This window comes from Colobus angolensis, unplaced genomic scaffold (assembly GCF_000951035.1).
Source record: "Colobus angolensis palliatus isolate OR3802 unplaced genomic scaffold, Cang.pa_1.0 Scaffold202, whole genome shotgun sequence".
Taxonomy (NCBI): domain Eukaryota; kingdom Metazoa; phylum Chordata; class Mammalia; order Primates; family Cercopithecidae; genus Colobus; species Colobus angolensis.
The window spans coordinates 3,590,004-3,607,335 of record NW_012115178.1 but is presented as its reverse complement, the minus strand read 5'-3'; the positions used below and the strand labels follow the sequence as shown (position 1 = coordinate 3,607,335).

Sequence of the window (17,332 nt, the reverse complement as noted above, 5' to 3'; positions counted from 1 at the left end):
AAAAAAAAAAAAATTGTTTTCTTCCTGATTGTGTAATCCTTTATATATATACACAACACTATTCCTTTGTGGTTGCATGTCTTATAAGTATTTTCTCTCAGTCTGTAACTTGTCCTTTTCTTTTACCTTTTTTAAACTAATGGAAGTTCAGTTGATGTAGTACACCTATAGTCCCAGCTACTCAGAAGGCTGATGTGGGAAGATCCCATGAGCCCAGGAGTTGGAGGCTGCAGGAAGCTATGATTGTGCCACTACACTCCAGCCTGGGTGACAGAGCAAGTCCCTCTCTTTAAAAAAAAAAAAATTAAGGAATGTAATCAGTCATTTATGGTTTGTGTTTTTGTGTTACCACATAAGATTTTTAAACTTAAGATCATAAAGACATGTAAGCTTTACAGTTTTGCCTTTTACATTTTGAACTTTGGTAGAACTGGAATTTATTTTGTGTGTGTGGAATAGGGATGGGGTTCTTATTTTTAGTCAGTTACTAATACTGCATTTTATGGGTTGGTTACTTTGTAGCCACTCTTAATCTTCTTCATGTTATTCCAGAATGTCTTAGCTATCATTGTATTTTTACTTTTTGAAATGAATTTTAGGAAGAGTCTGTAAAGTTCTACTAGTTTTGTGTGTGTGTGTATTTGGTTTGTTTGTGTGTTTTTAGAGACAGGGTCTTGCTGGGTTGCCCAGGCTGGAGTATAATGACTGTTCACAGGAGCAATTATAGTGCACTACAGCTGGGCTCAAGTGATCCTCCCATCTCACCCTCCTAAGCAGCTGGGACTATGGTATACACTATGGCACTATGGTGTGCACCCTAGTTCTATTAGAATTTTCATTGGAATTATATACAAAAAGATATGTGGAGTGTTTGTTGTACTTTTCAGTAGCATTAAAATTGAAACAAAGTGAAAATAAGCTGATTTACTTACACAACAAAAAAATGAATGACAGACATGTAGCAACTGTAAGTAAATCTTAAAAACATAATGTTAAGTGAAAAAATATTTATTTATTTATTTATTTATTTATTTATTTTTGAGACAGAGTCTTGCTCTGTGACCCAGTCTGGAGATCAGTGGCTTAATCTCAGCTCACCGCAACCTCCACCTCCTGGGTTCAAGCGATTCTCTTGCCTCAGCCTCCCGAGTAGCTAGGACTACAGGTGTGCACTACCACACCCAGCTAATTTTTGTATTTTTAGTAGAGACAGGGTTTCTACATGTTAGCCAGTCTGGTCTTGAGTTCCTGACCTCAGGCAATCTGCCCACCTCAGCCTCCCACAGTGCTGGGATTACAGGCATGAGCCACCGTGCCTGGACAAAAAAATAAAGGATGCATGTAAGCCAGGCATGGTAGTACATGCTGGTAGTCTCAGCTACTCAGGAGGCTGAAGTGGAAGGGTCACTTGAGCAGGAGTTCAGGGCCAACCTGGGCAACATAGTGAAACCCCATCTCCAGAAAAAAAAAAAAAGGGATACATACAGTATGATGCCTTTTAAGTAAACTTTTAAACACACAAAAAAATAGTATATGTTTTTAATGAATACATAGATTATTGTGAAAGTATAAGACCATATCTAGGAGTCATTCTTACTGGCTTGAGGAAAGTAGTCATGGAAGGAGGGGCAAGAATTAGTGGTATAATAGTTTTAAGTTTTTTAAGGAAAAAATTGGCCAGGCATGGTGGCTCATACCTGTAATCCCAACACTTTGGGAGGCCAAGGTGGGTGGATTGCCTGAGCCCAGGAGTTCAAGACCAACCTGGGCAACATGGTGAAACCCCATCTCTACTAAAATACAAAAAATTAGCCAGGCGTGGTAGTGCACACCTGTGGTCTTAGCTACTCAGGAGGCTGAGGCAGGAGAATCGCTTGAACCCAGAAGTTGGAGGTTACAGTGAGCCGAGATCACGCCACTGCACTCCAGCCTGGGCGACAGAGTGAGATTCCATCTGAAAAAAAAGAAAAAAATTAAGAGAGATTTAAAAAGAAAATCAGGGAAAATGTTAATGTTCATCTTGGAAGTGGGTAAATGGGTATTGGTATTTATTTTAATCACACATATATACATATTTTGTTTTTAAATGTTTATGATTAAATTATAAAAAGTTACAAATTAGGCTGAAAACTTTTTATGAAGTTAAAAGTAGATGAGCCCTATGACCTATCAGTTGTACTCCCAGTAAAAATAAGAACGTTCATAACAGAATACTGATAACACAGCTGCATGAATGAATCTCTAAAAATGTTGTTAGGTTGTTTTATTAACAAAATATTAGTCACAAATAAGTACATGTGAATATGTGATTCTATTTATATGAAGTTGAAGAGTAGGCAAAACCAATCTGTGCTGATAAAAACTAGAAAGTAGTTGCCTTAGGGTATAGGGAACTGACTGAAAAAGGGTACAAGGGAACTTTCAGAGTGATGGAAATGGTCTATATCTTGTAACAGAAAAAAGAGAAAATACATTGGAAGCTAATCTCTTATTTCTCCTGAAACTGTTTGCTTTAGGTGGTGCTTTCTACACAGCAGAGACTAGTGAAAATGCAAAATTGCAGTATTACAACTCCTGGGCACTTATCCTCCATGCTACGGCATTGTGGCTTACAAGCACAGGCTTTGTTGTTGCTGACCCAGATGAAGGAGCATCTGATCTCTCCAGGCCTGTAACACCAACTTCCATGTGTCAGGGTTCATCTTCTGGGGCTACCATAAAGTCCCCTGAGGATGTCTATACTGATAGATTCCATCTGATTTTAGGTCAGTTAAATCACTTATAGAAGTTTACAACCCTCGGGTTTTTTTTTTCTTTTGATATAGAGTTTCACTCTTTTGCCCAGGCTGGAGTGCATTGGCACAGTTTCAACTCAAGCTCACAATTATTGTAAATTAAAAATAAAAATATAAATAAATTACTTAAACTCTCTGCTCATTTATCTCAGAATTAATGTCAATAATAGTGCCTACTTTGTCAACTGTTATGATAATTTAATAAAAAGATGTATGTCAAAGCACAGTGACTGATACGTGATGATCACCCAATAAATTTTAGCCCAAGTAAAGTTGTAAAACTCCATATGTTTTCTGGTGCAATTTTATTGTAATTTTTGTAGCTTTGAACTGTTTCATAGCAACTAAGCAACTAGTGCACAGGCCTAGTTTGGTTTTTTTTTTTTTTTTTTTTTTGAGACAAGAGTTTTGCTCTTGTTGCCCAGGCTGGAGTGCAATGGAGCGATCTCAGCTCACCACAACCTCTGCCTCCTGGGTTCAAGCGATTCTCCTGCCTCAGCCTCCCGAATAGCTGGGATTACAGGCATGTGCTACCATGCCCAGCTAATTTTGTCTTTTTAGTCGAGATGGGATTTCTCCATGTTAGGCTGGTCTGAAACTCCCAACTTCGGGTGATCCACCTGCCTCCACCTCCCAAAGGGCTTAGGATTACAGGCGTGAGCCACCACACCCGGCATAGATTATTATTTTTGTACTCGTAGATGGAAACAAACTATTAAGTGACTTGTCTTGTCATTTAGTTGTTTAGTCTTAAATTCATTGTCATTTATTTGTATTACCTTTTTACTGTTTGTTTATATATCTTACCAAAATATAAGATTAATTACTTAATTTCATAAACTAATAATTTGAAAGAAGCCTCCTCCTCTTTTTTGGCTTTCCACAGGAATCAGCGTGGAATTTCTATGTTCCTTGCGTTCAGATGCAACCATGGAAAGCATAACTGCTTGTTTACATGCATTGCAAGCACTTCTAGATGTACCTTGGCCCAGATCAAAAATTGGCAGTGATCAGGTGATTTATCTGGGGTTTTTTTTGTAAGGCTTCTGTAGACTTTAAGTAAGAGAAACATGTTCAGGTTTCTATAGTTAACAGAGAGTAAACACAGAGACATTTTTTTTAAAACCATACGGCCACACAGCTAGGCCTTGGAACCAGAATGCCATAAGCATATATGTTGACCCAGAAACAATCATGCCTCTGACTCTGCCACTTTTCTGTCTCTGCTTCTTTCTGCAATGATGGGAGGGTTCTATATTGCATTCTCCAGGACAGTAGCCACTAATTACATGTGGCATTTATTCTTTGTGTCTTTTTGCTTCTGCATACCCTGCTCTTTGTGTATATACCTGTATCTTATATTCCATTCCCCAAGGGAGAATCTAATGGGTTCATGTAGTTACTGTCCATTACAGAGTATTCCTGTTGGCTGAGTTCTCCCTCCAGGTCTTTTTAAGAGATTGCTGGCTAATCTTTAGATGGAGTCAGGCACTAATATCTGACTTGGGTGTGGCCCTGGGAAAAGGGTTCCTGTACAAAGTATGGTACTTCCCTTTGACTGCTTTTCTCAAGGGCAAGTATGCATTGGGCAGATACTTTTGCTATCATGTTTTATCTAGTATATTTCTTTTGTTATTGACTCTTGGATGTTGAGATCAGTGAGTAGTATAATTTCCTCTGCATAGACTGTCTATTATTTAAGTGTTTAATACTATTATTAGGTTTAAAGCATTAATCAGGTTGAGACAGGGTTTTACCATGTTGGCCAGGCTTGATCTCGAACTCCTGGCCTCAAGTAATCCACCCACCTCGGCCTCCCAAAGTGCTGGGATTGCAGGCATGAGCCACTGTGCCCGGCCTCTGACATTGATTTAAAATGGAGTAAGTGTTACTTTACTTAATTGCACTAAAGCAGTTTGTTACATTCTCTTTTTCTGAATTTTGTCATGGCATTTAGCATTGGTGTTTTTTACAAAAGAAATGTATAATTTCTAATACAGTGTCCTCTACATGATTTCTATGATAGGACTTGGGTATAGAATTACTGAATGTTCTACATCGAGTAATTTTAACCAGAGAATCACCTTCCATTCAGTTGGCTTCACTTGAAGTGGTAAGGCAGATTATCTGTGCTGCTCAAGAACATGTGAAGGAAAAAAGACGAAGTGCAGAAGGTAAATGTTAACCTTTAATGCTGAGTTGATCAAATAGGATCATTCTTTTGTAAATATTGTTTAATATATCTTTAGAGTTTTGATCATCTTTTGTGTGTAGTACAAATAAAACATGTCTAGGCATGGCCTTGTTTTACTTTTTGTGCTCTACACATTCAGAGAAACTTCCCTAGTAATAAACTATAGAAATGATCCCTGAAAGTAGAGTCTTTAAGCATGGCTTTATTTATTTGTTTATTTATTTAGTGAGACAAGGTCTCACTCCAATTGCAGCCTCGACCTCCCAGGCTGAGGTGATTCTCCCACCTTAACCTCCTGAGTAGCTAGGACTATAGGTGCATGCCACCATGCCTGGCTAATTTTTTTGTATTTTTTAGAAGATACAGGATATGGCCATGTTGCCCAGCCTTGTCTCTCGAACTCCTGGACTCAGGCAATCCACGCACCTTGGCCTTCCAGAGTGCTGGGATTACCGGCATGAGCCATCATGCCCAGCTTGGCATGGTTTTAAATCCTCTCATTCACCTCTGCATGTTAGTTTAGATATCGTCAGTAGTTAAACTACTATTCTCTGGGTGAAATGAGAATTTTAACAAAACCTGGAAGAAATAAATCCCTTACACTACTAGAGTACTTGCTTTAGCTGTGTTTACTAGTGTGCATGGAAAGAACTTATGTTTGCAGATTGCTCATTTACAAGTCTAATATGGTATTGGAGAGTTTACCACTTAAGACTATAGTTGCCTACATATTATAGAAAACCCAATGTAACAGTGGATTTAAACCCCAAAGATTTATTTGCTCATCTAAATAGATGGCCAGAGATAGGGAGTCTAGGGCTGATATGGCACCTTCTTAAAGACATTAAGGACGTGACTTTCTTCCTGTCCAGCCACCATCGATACCTAAGATCACATGGTAATTTCTGGAGCTCTAGCTGTCAGGTTTACAGTCTTAACAGCAAGAAGGAGTTAACCAGGCAATATTATAAGACTGACAGGATTAAAAAGACTTCTTTTGACCAATTGCAATAGGAAGCCATAATAAAGATGATTACTTTTCCCTTCATAACTTCTTTCTCTCTTAGTCTTTAACACCCAAAATTTAGTCATTAAATGTATTTCCAAGCCAGGCACGGTGGCTCACACCTGTAATCCTGGCACTTTGGGAGGCCGAGGCGGGCAGATAGCTTGAGGTCAGGAGTTCCAGACCAGCCTGACCAACATGGTGAAACCTCATCTCTACTAAAAATACAAAAATTAGCCGGGCATGGTGGTGCATGCCTGTAATCCCAGCTACTTGGGAGGCTGAGGCAGGAGAATCGCTTGAAACTGGAAGGCAGAGGTTGCAATGAGCCGAGATCATGCCATTGCACTCCAGCTTGGGTGACAGAGTTAGACTCAGTCTCAAAAAAATAAAATAAATGTATTTTCTGTAATAGGATTTAACAAAATTGCCATCTACCAGAAGCAAAGCAAGCACAAATTATTTATTAAACACTATTCTTTCTGTCTTTTAGTTGATGATGGGGCTGCTGAAAAGGAAACTCTGCCAGAGTTTGGAGAGGGAAAGGACACTGGAGGACTTGTGCCTGGGAAGTCTTTGGTCTTTGCAACACTAGAATTGTGTGTATGCATTCTAGTTAGACAGCTCCCAGAATTAAATCCTAAATTGACAGGTAGCCCAGGAGTAAAAGCTAGGAAGCCACAGATGTTATCAGAAGATGGAAGTAGATTGGTTTCAGCTGCGTTGGTTATCCTTTCCGAACTTCCTGCAGTGTGCTCTCCTGAAGGTATGCTGTGGTATGTGATTGCTTGATTTGACCTAGAAGAGAAATGGTTTTAATAGGTAATGGAGTCTAGTTGCTAATCTTTTTCTTTTTAAATGAATGCTGACCCAAACATTTCGGTATTGTCTTTAATCCTCTAAGATTAGGATTACATTTTAATAAATTGTTTTACTAAAAGTAAAAATATATAGGACCAGGCACAGTGGCTCACGCCTGTAATCCCAGCACTTTGGAAGGCCAAGGTGGGTGGATCACCTGAGGTCAGGAGTTTGAGACCAGCCTGACCAACGTGGTGAAACCCCATCTCTACTGAAAATACAAAATTAGCCAGACGTTTTGGCACATGCCTATAATCCCAGCTACTCAAGAGGCTAAGGCAGGAGAATCACTTGAATCTGGGAGTCGGAGGTTGCAGTGAGCCAGGATCATGCCATTGCACTGCAGCCTGGGCAACAAGAGTGAAATTATGTCTGAAAAAAAAAAAAGAGAGTGAAAATATAGAGATAGCAAGTATTATAAATAGATATGCTCTTCTATGATTGACAATACTTCAGTCAGTGGCAATTATTAGTGCTTGGGCATGTTTTGGTATACAATTTCTAACAGACTTTTCCTGCCTCAGTGATGGTAGAAGTTTGTCATTGTATCTGGTTCTGTTTGGAATTGACTCCATACTCTTTTTGTTGTTGTTGTTTGACACAGGTACTTTCTCTGTCACCCAGGCCAGAGTGCAGTGGAACGATAATAGTTCACTGTAACCTTAAACTCCTGGGCTTAAGCAATCGTCCTACCTTTGCCTACTGAGTAGTTAGGACTCAGGCCTGTGCCACCATACCTGGCTAATTTTTTTTTTTAATTTTTTGTAGAGATGGGGTCTTGCTGTGTTGCCCAGGCTGGTCTTGAACTCCTGGCCTCAAGTGATCCTCCCTCCTTGGCATCCCAAAGTGCTGGGACTGCAGGTGTGAGCCACCATGCCCAGCAAGTTCATACTCTTTAACATGGCATTTAAGGCTCTCTGTGTAGCTCTGCTAAGTTGTTAGCTTTTTTCAATTCCTTCTTTGCAAATCCTAAACCCAAGAGGCTTCATGTTCATCCTTGTTCTGTACTACCATGTCATTACTTGATCTGAAATGACCCTTATCTGCTTTTAAAATTTTTTCTTTCTTCATGGTTCAACTGCAGGCCTACCTCATGTATAAAGGCTTCTCTAAAAACTCTAGCTCATCTGAGTTTTGTTTTTTCATGTATATGCATGTGTTATTTCCATATGTAGGTCTGTAGCTTTTATCTGTCCTACAAAGGCATTATATGTAATTGAGTATTACATATAAAAGAGAAATGTCGGCCGGGTGCGGTGCCTCATGCCTTTAATGCCAGGCTGAGGCAGGTGGATCACGAGGTCAGGAGATCGAGACCATCTTGGCTAACATGGTGAAACCCCATCTCTATTAAAAATACAAAAAATTACCCAGGTGTGGTGGCGGGTGCCTGTGTAGTCCCATCTACTCAGGAGGCTGAGGCAGGAGAATGATGAGAACCCTGGAGGCGGAGCTTGTAGTGAGCCGAGATCGTGCCACTGCACTCCAGCCTGGGTGACAGAGTGAGACTCTGTCTCAAAAAAAAAAAAGGGAAATGTTTTGTTTCCAATTAAAATTGTATATTCTGTGAAATCTAGCAGATTATAGGTATTTAGTACTTAGTAGATACTTCTTAATTGGTAAACATATTTCTGCTAAAGGTGTTTTTTCATTTTTTGTTTGTTTTTTGAAATGGAGTCTGGCTGTGTCACTCAGGTTGGAGTGCAGTGGCATGATCTCGGCTCACTGTAACCTCTGCCTCCCAGGTTCAAGCAGCTCTTCTGCTTCAGCCTCCCGAGTGTCTGGGACTACAGGCGTGCACCACCACGCCTGGCTAATTTTTGTATTTTTAGTAGAGATAGGGTTTCACCATATTGGCCAGGCTGGTCTTGAACTCCTGACCTCATGATCCACCCGCCTTGGCCTCCCAAAGTGCTGAGATTACAGGCGTGAGCCACCGCACTCAGCCGCTAAAGGTGTTATTTTTTTGTTGGTTGGTTTTTTTTTAGACAAGGTCTCACTCTATGTCCAGGCTGGAGTTCAGTGGTACAGTCTCAGCTCACTGCAGCCTCAACCCCCTGGACTCAAGCAGTCCTCCCACCTCAGCCTCCTAAGGCACACACCACCGTCCCAGCTATTTTTTTTTTTTTTTTTTTTTTGTAGAGATGGAGTCTCACTGTGTTGCCCAGGCAACATTGTGAATGTACTTAATGCCACTAGATTATACACTAAAAATGGTTAAAATGGTAAACTTTATGTTGTATATATTTTACCACAATAAAAGATAAATAAAAATAAGTTCATTTATCAACTGCCAAATAAAATAAAAACAGGAAAAGCATAATGATACTCATACAATTTAAACATCATCTCCAGTTATAACCATCAAGATTTAATCCATCCTTAAAAATTTTAATAAAGCTACTTACATTATCTTAACAGTTACAATTCTTTATTAGAAATCATCTTTTAAAAACTAAAAATCTGATATTGTCTTACTCCTTGATGATTTGTTTTTAGGAACCATATATATATAGGTTGAAATGCAGTGTGTTTTTAAAAAATTTATCTTACAGGAAGCATCTCAATTCTACCTACTGTACTGTACCTCACAATTGGGGTCCTCAGAGAGACTGCTGTGAAGTTACCTGGGGGCCAGTTATCTTCGACAGTTGCAGCTTCCCTACAGGCTCTAAAAGGAATATTATCTTCTCCCATGGCCCGGGCAGAAAAGAGCCATACTGCTTGGACTGACCTTCTCCGAAGTGCTTTAACAACAGTTCTTGACTGTTGGGATCCAGGTAATTGAGGCTATTTGGAAGCAGTTCAGTTTGTTTTAAAAAGTGAGAAAAAGAGTTTTTTGAGGATATTTTACTTGATCATATTTGGCCATATCACCTAGAGGAGACCATATTCAATACTATGTGTTTAGAGAATACATATAAGTAGATAGAAAATTGGCTGGGGGCAATGGCTTACACCTGTAATCCCAGCACTTTGGGAGGCCAAGGCAGGTGTATCACCTGAGGTCAGGAGTTCAGGACTAGCTGGGTAACATGGTGAAACCCCATCTCTTCTAAAAATACAAAAACCAGCTGGGTCTGGTGGCACACGCCTGTAATCCCAGCTACCCAACGCTGTCTCAGCTACTCGGCTGAGACAGAAGAATTGCTTGAACCCTGGAGCTGGAGGTTGCAGGGAGCCAAGATCATGCCACTACACTCCAGCCTGGGCAACAGAGTGCCTCAAAAAAAAAAAAGAAAAGAAAAAGAAAGCTGTGTTCTGGGGCCGGGCGCGGTGGCTCACGTCTGTAATCCCAGCACTTTGGGAGGCCAAGGCTGGTGGATCACTTGAGGTCAGGAGTTCAAGGCCAGCCTGGCCAACATGGAGAAACCCCATCTCTACTGAAAATACAAAAATTAGCCATGTGTGGTAGTGCACACCTGTGGTCCCAGCTCTCGGAAGGCTGAGGCAGGAGGCAGAAGAATTGCTTAAACCCAGGAGGCAGAGCTTGTAGTGAGCCAAGATCATGCCACTGCACTCCAGCCTGGGTGACAGAACAAGACTCTTGTCTCAAAAAAATAAAATTAAAAAGCTGTGTTCCGATTTTAGCATCTTTAACCCTTAATGCTGTTAAATGACAGGCAACCTACATGTTGACAGTGAAAGACCTTCAGATGTAATAGTGTGTTTAGTAAAAAAATAATGGAGTATGATCCATGTCTAGCCAACGGAAGTTTTTAATACACACAGTATACTGAAAAGTACATAAGCCATACAAAAAGACCAATCTGGTTCACCATGCCAGCATTTACTAAGTGACTAGTCAAGTTATTCAGTTTTTCTGCACCTTAGTTTTCTTATTAATAAATAGGGATATTATGTTGCAAGAAATTGTTAGAGCAGTAACTTAATATGTGAAAAGCATCTCACTTATTACCTGGCATATATCAATAAATGATAGCCAGTATTATTTTCAGCATCTGTTAAAACTTGTTTATCGCCGGGTGTGGTAGCTCACACCTGTAATACTAGCTACCCCGGAGGCTGAGGCAGGAGAATCACTTGAACCCAGGAGGCAGAGGTTGCAGTGAGCCAAGGTCGTACCACTGCACTCCAGCCTGGGGGACAAAGTGAGACTCTGTCTCAAAAAAAAAAAAAAAAATTTTTCTCTTTTTTCTTATTTTTGTGAGACTTTTATTTTCAATAGTATGTTGTAGTGATTATAAAAAGTCTTTATACACATTATACATTTTCCCTGCCTTCCCAGTTTTGTTTATAAATGTCACAGTTTGCCATATTTCATTTTACGTATAAAATGTTTTCAATTGAAATCAGCATTTATTGACCACCCACTTTGCGCAAAGTTGGGAATATAGTGGAGTCGGGCTCCTGTAAATTGCTGTTGGGTGTGATTATTACCTTAAGAATTTCCCAAAGGCAATAGTCATGTCTTTAATTATCACTGCATTTCTAGTACATTAAAAAAAAATTATAACTGGTTTTTGTTTTTTTTTTTTTAAATGGGAGTAATTGGTACTGATTAAGTGAAATCAGGCAGAGTGTCACAAGTAGGATTCTCTAAAAGTAGTCACTGAGTGGGAGTTTGGGGAGCAATAAGTTTATTAAGAAACAACATCTGTGAGGGGAAAAGGGGAAGGCAATATTGGGCAAAAGAAGTCAAACTGTGACAGTTTCCCAACAAATCTCAATAAATCCGTCTGAGGAACTCTGGAGCCAGATTGCCCATCAGAGTGTCTGAACATATGACAGAAATGGCCTGGCCTTCAAATGTGGGCGGTTCCAGGATGGATTTGATCTCAGGTAAGATAGCTATCTCTAGCTGAGGCTGACCTGGAAGGAGCTGACCCTTGATCACGCTTCCCACAGCTGGGCAGCACATTTTCCCTTGAAGGGGATGTCAGTGGTGCATCTCTGGATCCACCATTAAGGCTTCTCAGAAGAATCAACGTCTTAAAGGATTAGAAAGTTTTCTCCACATGGACATCATAGGAATGGATTCTAGGAATCACTTGAACCTGGGAGGTGGAGATTGCAGTGTGAGCCAAGATCGCACCTCTGTACTCCAGCCTTGGTGACAGAGCAAGACTGTCTCAAAAAAAAGAAAAGAAAGAAAGAAAGAAAGAAATGGATTCTAAGTACAACAGTTTGACCAAAAACTTGGAGAATTAAATAGCTAAGGGAAGGCAAGTAGAACAATGAGGGGATATGGATTTGGGTGGAAGAGTATGTAAGAGTGGTAAATGGCAATTAGGGAAATAAGTTGGATGGTACATGGGGCCAGATTATGGAGGGTTTGGCATGATTTGGACTGCCTTTAATAGGCATGTGGAATCATGAAATGGTTTTTTGTTGTTGCTGTTTTTGAGATGGAGTCTCGCCCTGTTGCCCAGGCTGGAGTGCAATGGTGCAATCTCAGCTCACTGCAACTTCTGCCTCCCGGGTTCAAGCGATTCTCCTGTCTCAGCCTCCTGAGTAGCTGGGATTACAGGTGCACGCCACCAGGCCTGGCTAATTTTTGTTTTTTGTATTTGTAGTAGAGAAAGGGTTTCACCATGTTGGTCAGGCTGGTCTCGAACTCCTGACCTCGTGATCCACCCACCTCAGCCTCCCAGAGTGCTGGGATTACAGGCATGAGCCATTGTGTCTGGCTGAAAGGGTTTTAAGAAGGAAAGTAATGTGCTTGGATTTGCGTTTCTAAAGGTTCGCTCTTGGCAGCAGTGTAAAGAAGAAAGCCAAACTGTAGGAGATAAGATAATGTTAGTACGGACAAAGAGGAGTAAAATGATGAAAAGTAAAATGTTAAGCAGTTTTCCACAGAACTTACTGGTAGTTTGATTTAGGAGTTGAAAGGGTAGGATGACTTGAACACTCAAATGTGATTAACAGAAATAACCGAGTGAGGGTTTTTAGGACAAGATAGTGAGTTGATTTTGAAATGCCTAGAGGACAGTCAAGTGGAACAGATGGGTAGAGGTATGGAATTCAAGAAAGTAGTCTGGGCTAGAGATGCTTTCTGGACTATATATGTATTTGGGAGCTGTAAATGTAACCTATGGGACAGTTGAAATCACCCAACTTGAGTTTCTGGAGCAAGAAGAGGACCAAAAGCAAGGTGAGAGGAGATTCAGAAGATAATGTAGTTACAGAAGCCAGTTTTTAATAAAAAGGGAGTGGTCGGCACTATAAAATACTGTAGAGAGGCCAAACAGTGTAGGGGATAGAACTCACAGTGTTGAGGCACAAATGAGAGGTGTAAGGAATGGGAAAGATCAGGTATAGGCTTCTCTTCACAGGAAGAAGAGAAATAGCCAAACGGAAAGTGTAAGGTCAAGGGATAACTTTTTTTAAAGATGACATTCAAGCATGAGTTCATACTTACGGTGCAAAAAAAGGAGGTGGACATGTGGTTGGAGTTAGAAGTATTAGAAAGGAAAGTAGCATCCCTGTCTAGGAAGAAGGAATAAAATTTACAGCACATTTAAAAGGATTGACCTCTGCCAATATGAGGAAAGAACAGGAGATGAGGATAGAAAATAGTATTATAGCTACAAGTTTTTAGGTTGAGGGCTGGCCAGTGTGGCTCACGCCTGTAATCCCAGCACTTTGGGAGTCCATGGCGAAAGGACCGCTTGAGGCCAGGAGTTCAAACCAGTGTGGGCAACATAGCAAGATACTGTCTCTACAAATAATAATAATAATTCATGTTGAGGGTTATGATGAGCTTGCCTCTTTCATCTCACACACAAAAAAAATGGGTTGTGTATTTTTTGTTGTTGTTTTTGTTTTTGGATGTGTATCAGGGAATTAGGCTAGGACAGGATTTAGACTAGCTACTGAGAGAAATTAAGGAGTTGATCATGACAGGTTAAATGTTTGCTGCCTCACAAATTGCCTCAAAACTTAGTGGCTTAAAAGAGCAAACACTTATTATCTGACAGTTTCTATGGGTCCGGGATTAGGAGCAGTTTAGCTATGTGGTTCTAGCTTAGGTTCTCTCATGAAATTCCTGTTAAGGTGTTGGCCAGGGCTGCATCTAGAGGATTCATTTCCAAGATGACTCATTCATAATGGCTATTGGCAAGAGGCCTCAGTTCTTAACACACAGGCTTTTCACAGGCTAATGCTAAGCAAATTATGTATCTATCGTAGGTAAAAGTAGGAATAAAGAGATTTTAGAAGAAAAGGTAAAAGGAACCCAGGAGAACTTCATCTTGCTGAGAATAAAGACATTTTTACTAAACAAATTAGCTGACTCTGTTGCAGTTTCAAGTTGCTATAGGTGGTTAAAAATAACTTTGCTGTAAGGGAAGCAGTATAGCATTATAGTTAACAGTACACTCTCTGTAATCAAACTTTCTGCCTTACTAGTTGTGTGACTTGGACAAATGACTACATTTCTGTTTCTCGTCCATAAAATAAGGGATATGAGTACCTACCTCATGTTGCTGTTATGTTGATTAAATATTTAATGTATATAAAGTGCTTATAGCAGTGCTACATGTTAACGTTAAATATTAACTGTGTACTTGTTTTACCTTAAAATCATTCAGATGTCTTTTATAAAATAAATTCTATTCATCTATAAAATGTTGCTTTCACTGCTACTGTGCCTCTTGAGTATCGTCAACTGTGATACTATCTCCTCAAGGCTTTCTCTGATCACCCAGCATAGACTGTCCTGGGCTACTTTGAATATTGTTTGTTTGTTTGTTTGTTTAAAGGGACAGGGACTTGCTGTGTTGCCCAGGCTGGAGTGCAGTGTCTATTCACAGGCCCAATCATTGTGCACTGCAGCCTCGAACTCCTGGTGGACTCAACCAGTCCTCCCACCTCAGTGTCTCAAGTAGCTGCGAGTACAGACACACACCACTGCTCCTGGTGTGGTGTTTTTTTGTTTTTGTTTTGTTTTGTTTTCTGTTGAGACGGAGTCTCCCTTTGCAGCCCAGGCTGGAGTGCAGTGGTGCAATCTCGGCTCACTGCAACCTCTGCTTGCCAGTGTCAAGTGATTCTCCTGCCTCAGCCTCCCAAGCAGCTGGGATTACAGTCATGCACCACCACATCTGGCCAATTTTTGTATTTTTAGTAGAGACCGGGCGTCACCATGTTGACCAGGCTGGTCTCGAATTCCTGACCTCAAGTGATCCACCCGCCTCAGCCTCCCAAAGTGCTGGGATTACAGGCGTGAGCCACCACACCCAGCCAGCTTTTTAAGTCTTTGCTTCTCAGTTTATAGTGTATCTTCTCTATAAGATGTATTCTCCATGCCTAAAAGAGGGCTGGCATACAATGTTTCTTAAGTACTTGTTGAACGAATGTGACCAAAACTACTACATATGTATGTCATTTCTTCATAAGTAACAACCCATTCTTAAACAATTTAAATATTTGAATTTGCTACACCTTTCCTTTTTGAATAACAGTGATTTTTTTTTCCACAGCAGGTTCATTAAAATTATTTAATGAGAGTATGACTGGAAAATAAAGGTAGATTACTTCTAATAGAAAATTCCTTCAAATGATTGTGGTACACAGCTGTTTTCAGGTTTTTCTCTACTCTTGAGAAATCATATGTGTAAAGTGCTAAGGTATTTTCACTTGATACGTGTACTATCAAAATACTTTAACAAAGAGAAAATAATTGTCCAAGCATTTCTGTGTTGCTTCACAGTAAAAGTAATTAACATGATAAGTGGCATATACTGAGCGTCATGTGTAGCACACTATTCTAAATGCTTCACATGGATTAACTCATTTAGTCTTCATAACCCTATCAATGTGAGTACTGTTGTTATTCCCATTTTTACAGATGAGGAAACTGAAGATGGAGTTAGATATCCAAAGTCACACAACTAATAAATATATATTCCTAGTAAATGTATATATTTATTTACTGATGCCTTAACCTTTAAAGATTGTAATTACTTTGGTAGTTCTTAGCTCTAGAATTACTTATAATGCACATCTTAAAATGTACATTTGCCAGGGTTCTTAATCAGCGTTCATTGTCTTTATCTGTTGTGTACACCAAACTGTTACTACCAAACTGTAGACAGCTTCACACAGGTATATAAAGCAGTAAATATGATCTGTTTCTAATAGAGCATTTCTCTTTAGTTGATGAAACACACCAAGAACTTGATGAAGTCAGTCTACTTACCGCTATCACAGTGTTTATTTTGTCTACCAGTCCAGAAGTAACTACCATCCCATGCCTTCAGAAGCGCTGTATTGATAAATTTAAAGCTACTCTTGAGATAAAAGATCCGATGGTAAGTGTCTTTTAACGGAAAGATGTATGTAATAGGACTATGGCTAGGCTTTTCCAAAATTTTCTTTGTGATTTTTTTTGGCTCCAATAGGAAATATTAGACTACAAATTCTTTATTTTCAGATTTCAGATTAATTTCTATTTCAGGAGTGACAAAGCCAAATAATTCTTGTTCTTCAGCCCTAAGGGTAGAGGATAGTGGCAGAAGAGGAAATGTTAAGAAACTAAATTCAAGATAGAGGAATCTTAAGATTGATGTAGCACCAGAACTTTATAAGGGACTTTTATAAGATACTTTGTAGCATATTGTAGTGGATTTTATTTTTAAAAAAAAAAAGAGAGAGAGGCCGGGCTCGGTGGCTCCAGCCTGTAATCCCAGCACTTTGGGAGGCTGAGACGGGCGGATCACGAGGTCAGGAGATCGAGACCATCCTGGCTAACACGGTGAAACCCCGTCTCTACTAAAAAATACAAAAAACTAGCTGGGCGAGGTGGCGGGTGCCTGTAGTCCCAGCTACTCGGGAGGCTGAGGCAGGAGAATGGCATAAACCCGGGAGTAGGAGCTTGCAGTGAGCTGAGATCCAGCCACTGCACTCCAGCCCGGGCGACAAAGCGAGACTCCGTCTCAAAAAAAAAAAAAAAAAGAGAAAGGGAGGCCAAGCACTGTGGCTCATGCCTGTAATTCCATCCAGCACTTTGGGAGGACGCGGTGGGCAGATTGCTTGAGGCCAGAAGTACAAAAACAGCCTGGGCAGCATGGTGAGAAAGCATCTCTACAAAAAAACACAAAAATTAGCCTGGTGTGGGGGCACAGGCCTGTAGTCCCAGCTGCTCTGGGGGACTGAGGCAGGAGGATCAATCGAGTCTGGACTCGAGCCTGGGACCTTGAGGCTGCAGTGAGCCATGATCATGCCACTGCACCCCAGCCTGGATGACACAGCCAGACGCTGTCTCAAAAAAAAAGACTCCAGCACATACCTTCAGTAATATGAATGTGAAATAATAGGACCCATTCCAAAAGCAATACACACAAATTTATCCCATTCCTTTATGTCCCCTTCATTTACTTGAGTAATCTCCTATTTTTTATGTGCCTCTAGGTGAGTTCATAGCCAGTGATCACACATATATCTACCCCCGAAGATACAGGAACCAGATTTTCTCTCAGAAAAAATAATTATTAAAACACCATTACAAGGCCGGGC

The 17,332-nt window shown here is 40.2% G+C and overlaps 1 protein-coding gene across 2 annotated transcripts in view; it reads left to right on the top strand.

Annotated features, from left to right (window-relative positions):
* Nucleotides 1-17,332, top strand: part of HEATR5A (HEAT repeat containing 5A) — a 126,163-nt gene that overhangs the window by 105,321 nt on the left and 3,510 nt on the right. For both annotated transcript variants that reach the window (XM_011941862.1, XM_011941863.1), the window contains exons 29-34: nt 2,517-2,765; nt 3,682-3,809; nt 4,822-4,969; nt 6,489-6,761; nt 9,412-9,636; nt 15,974-16,128. In XM_011941862.1, coding sequence (XP_011797252.1) covers nt 2,517-2,765; nt 3,682-3,809; nt 4,822-4,969; nt 6,489-6,761; nt 9,412-9,636; nt 15,974-16,128 — 1,178 coding nt within the window. The remainder of the gene's footprint in view (nt 1-2,516; nt 2,766-3,681; nt 3,810-4,821; nt 4,970-6,488; nt 6,762-9,411; nt 9,637-15,973; nt 16,129-17,332) is intronic.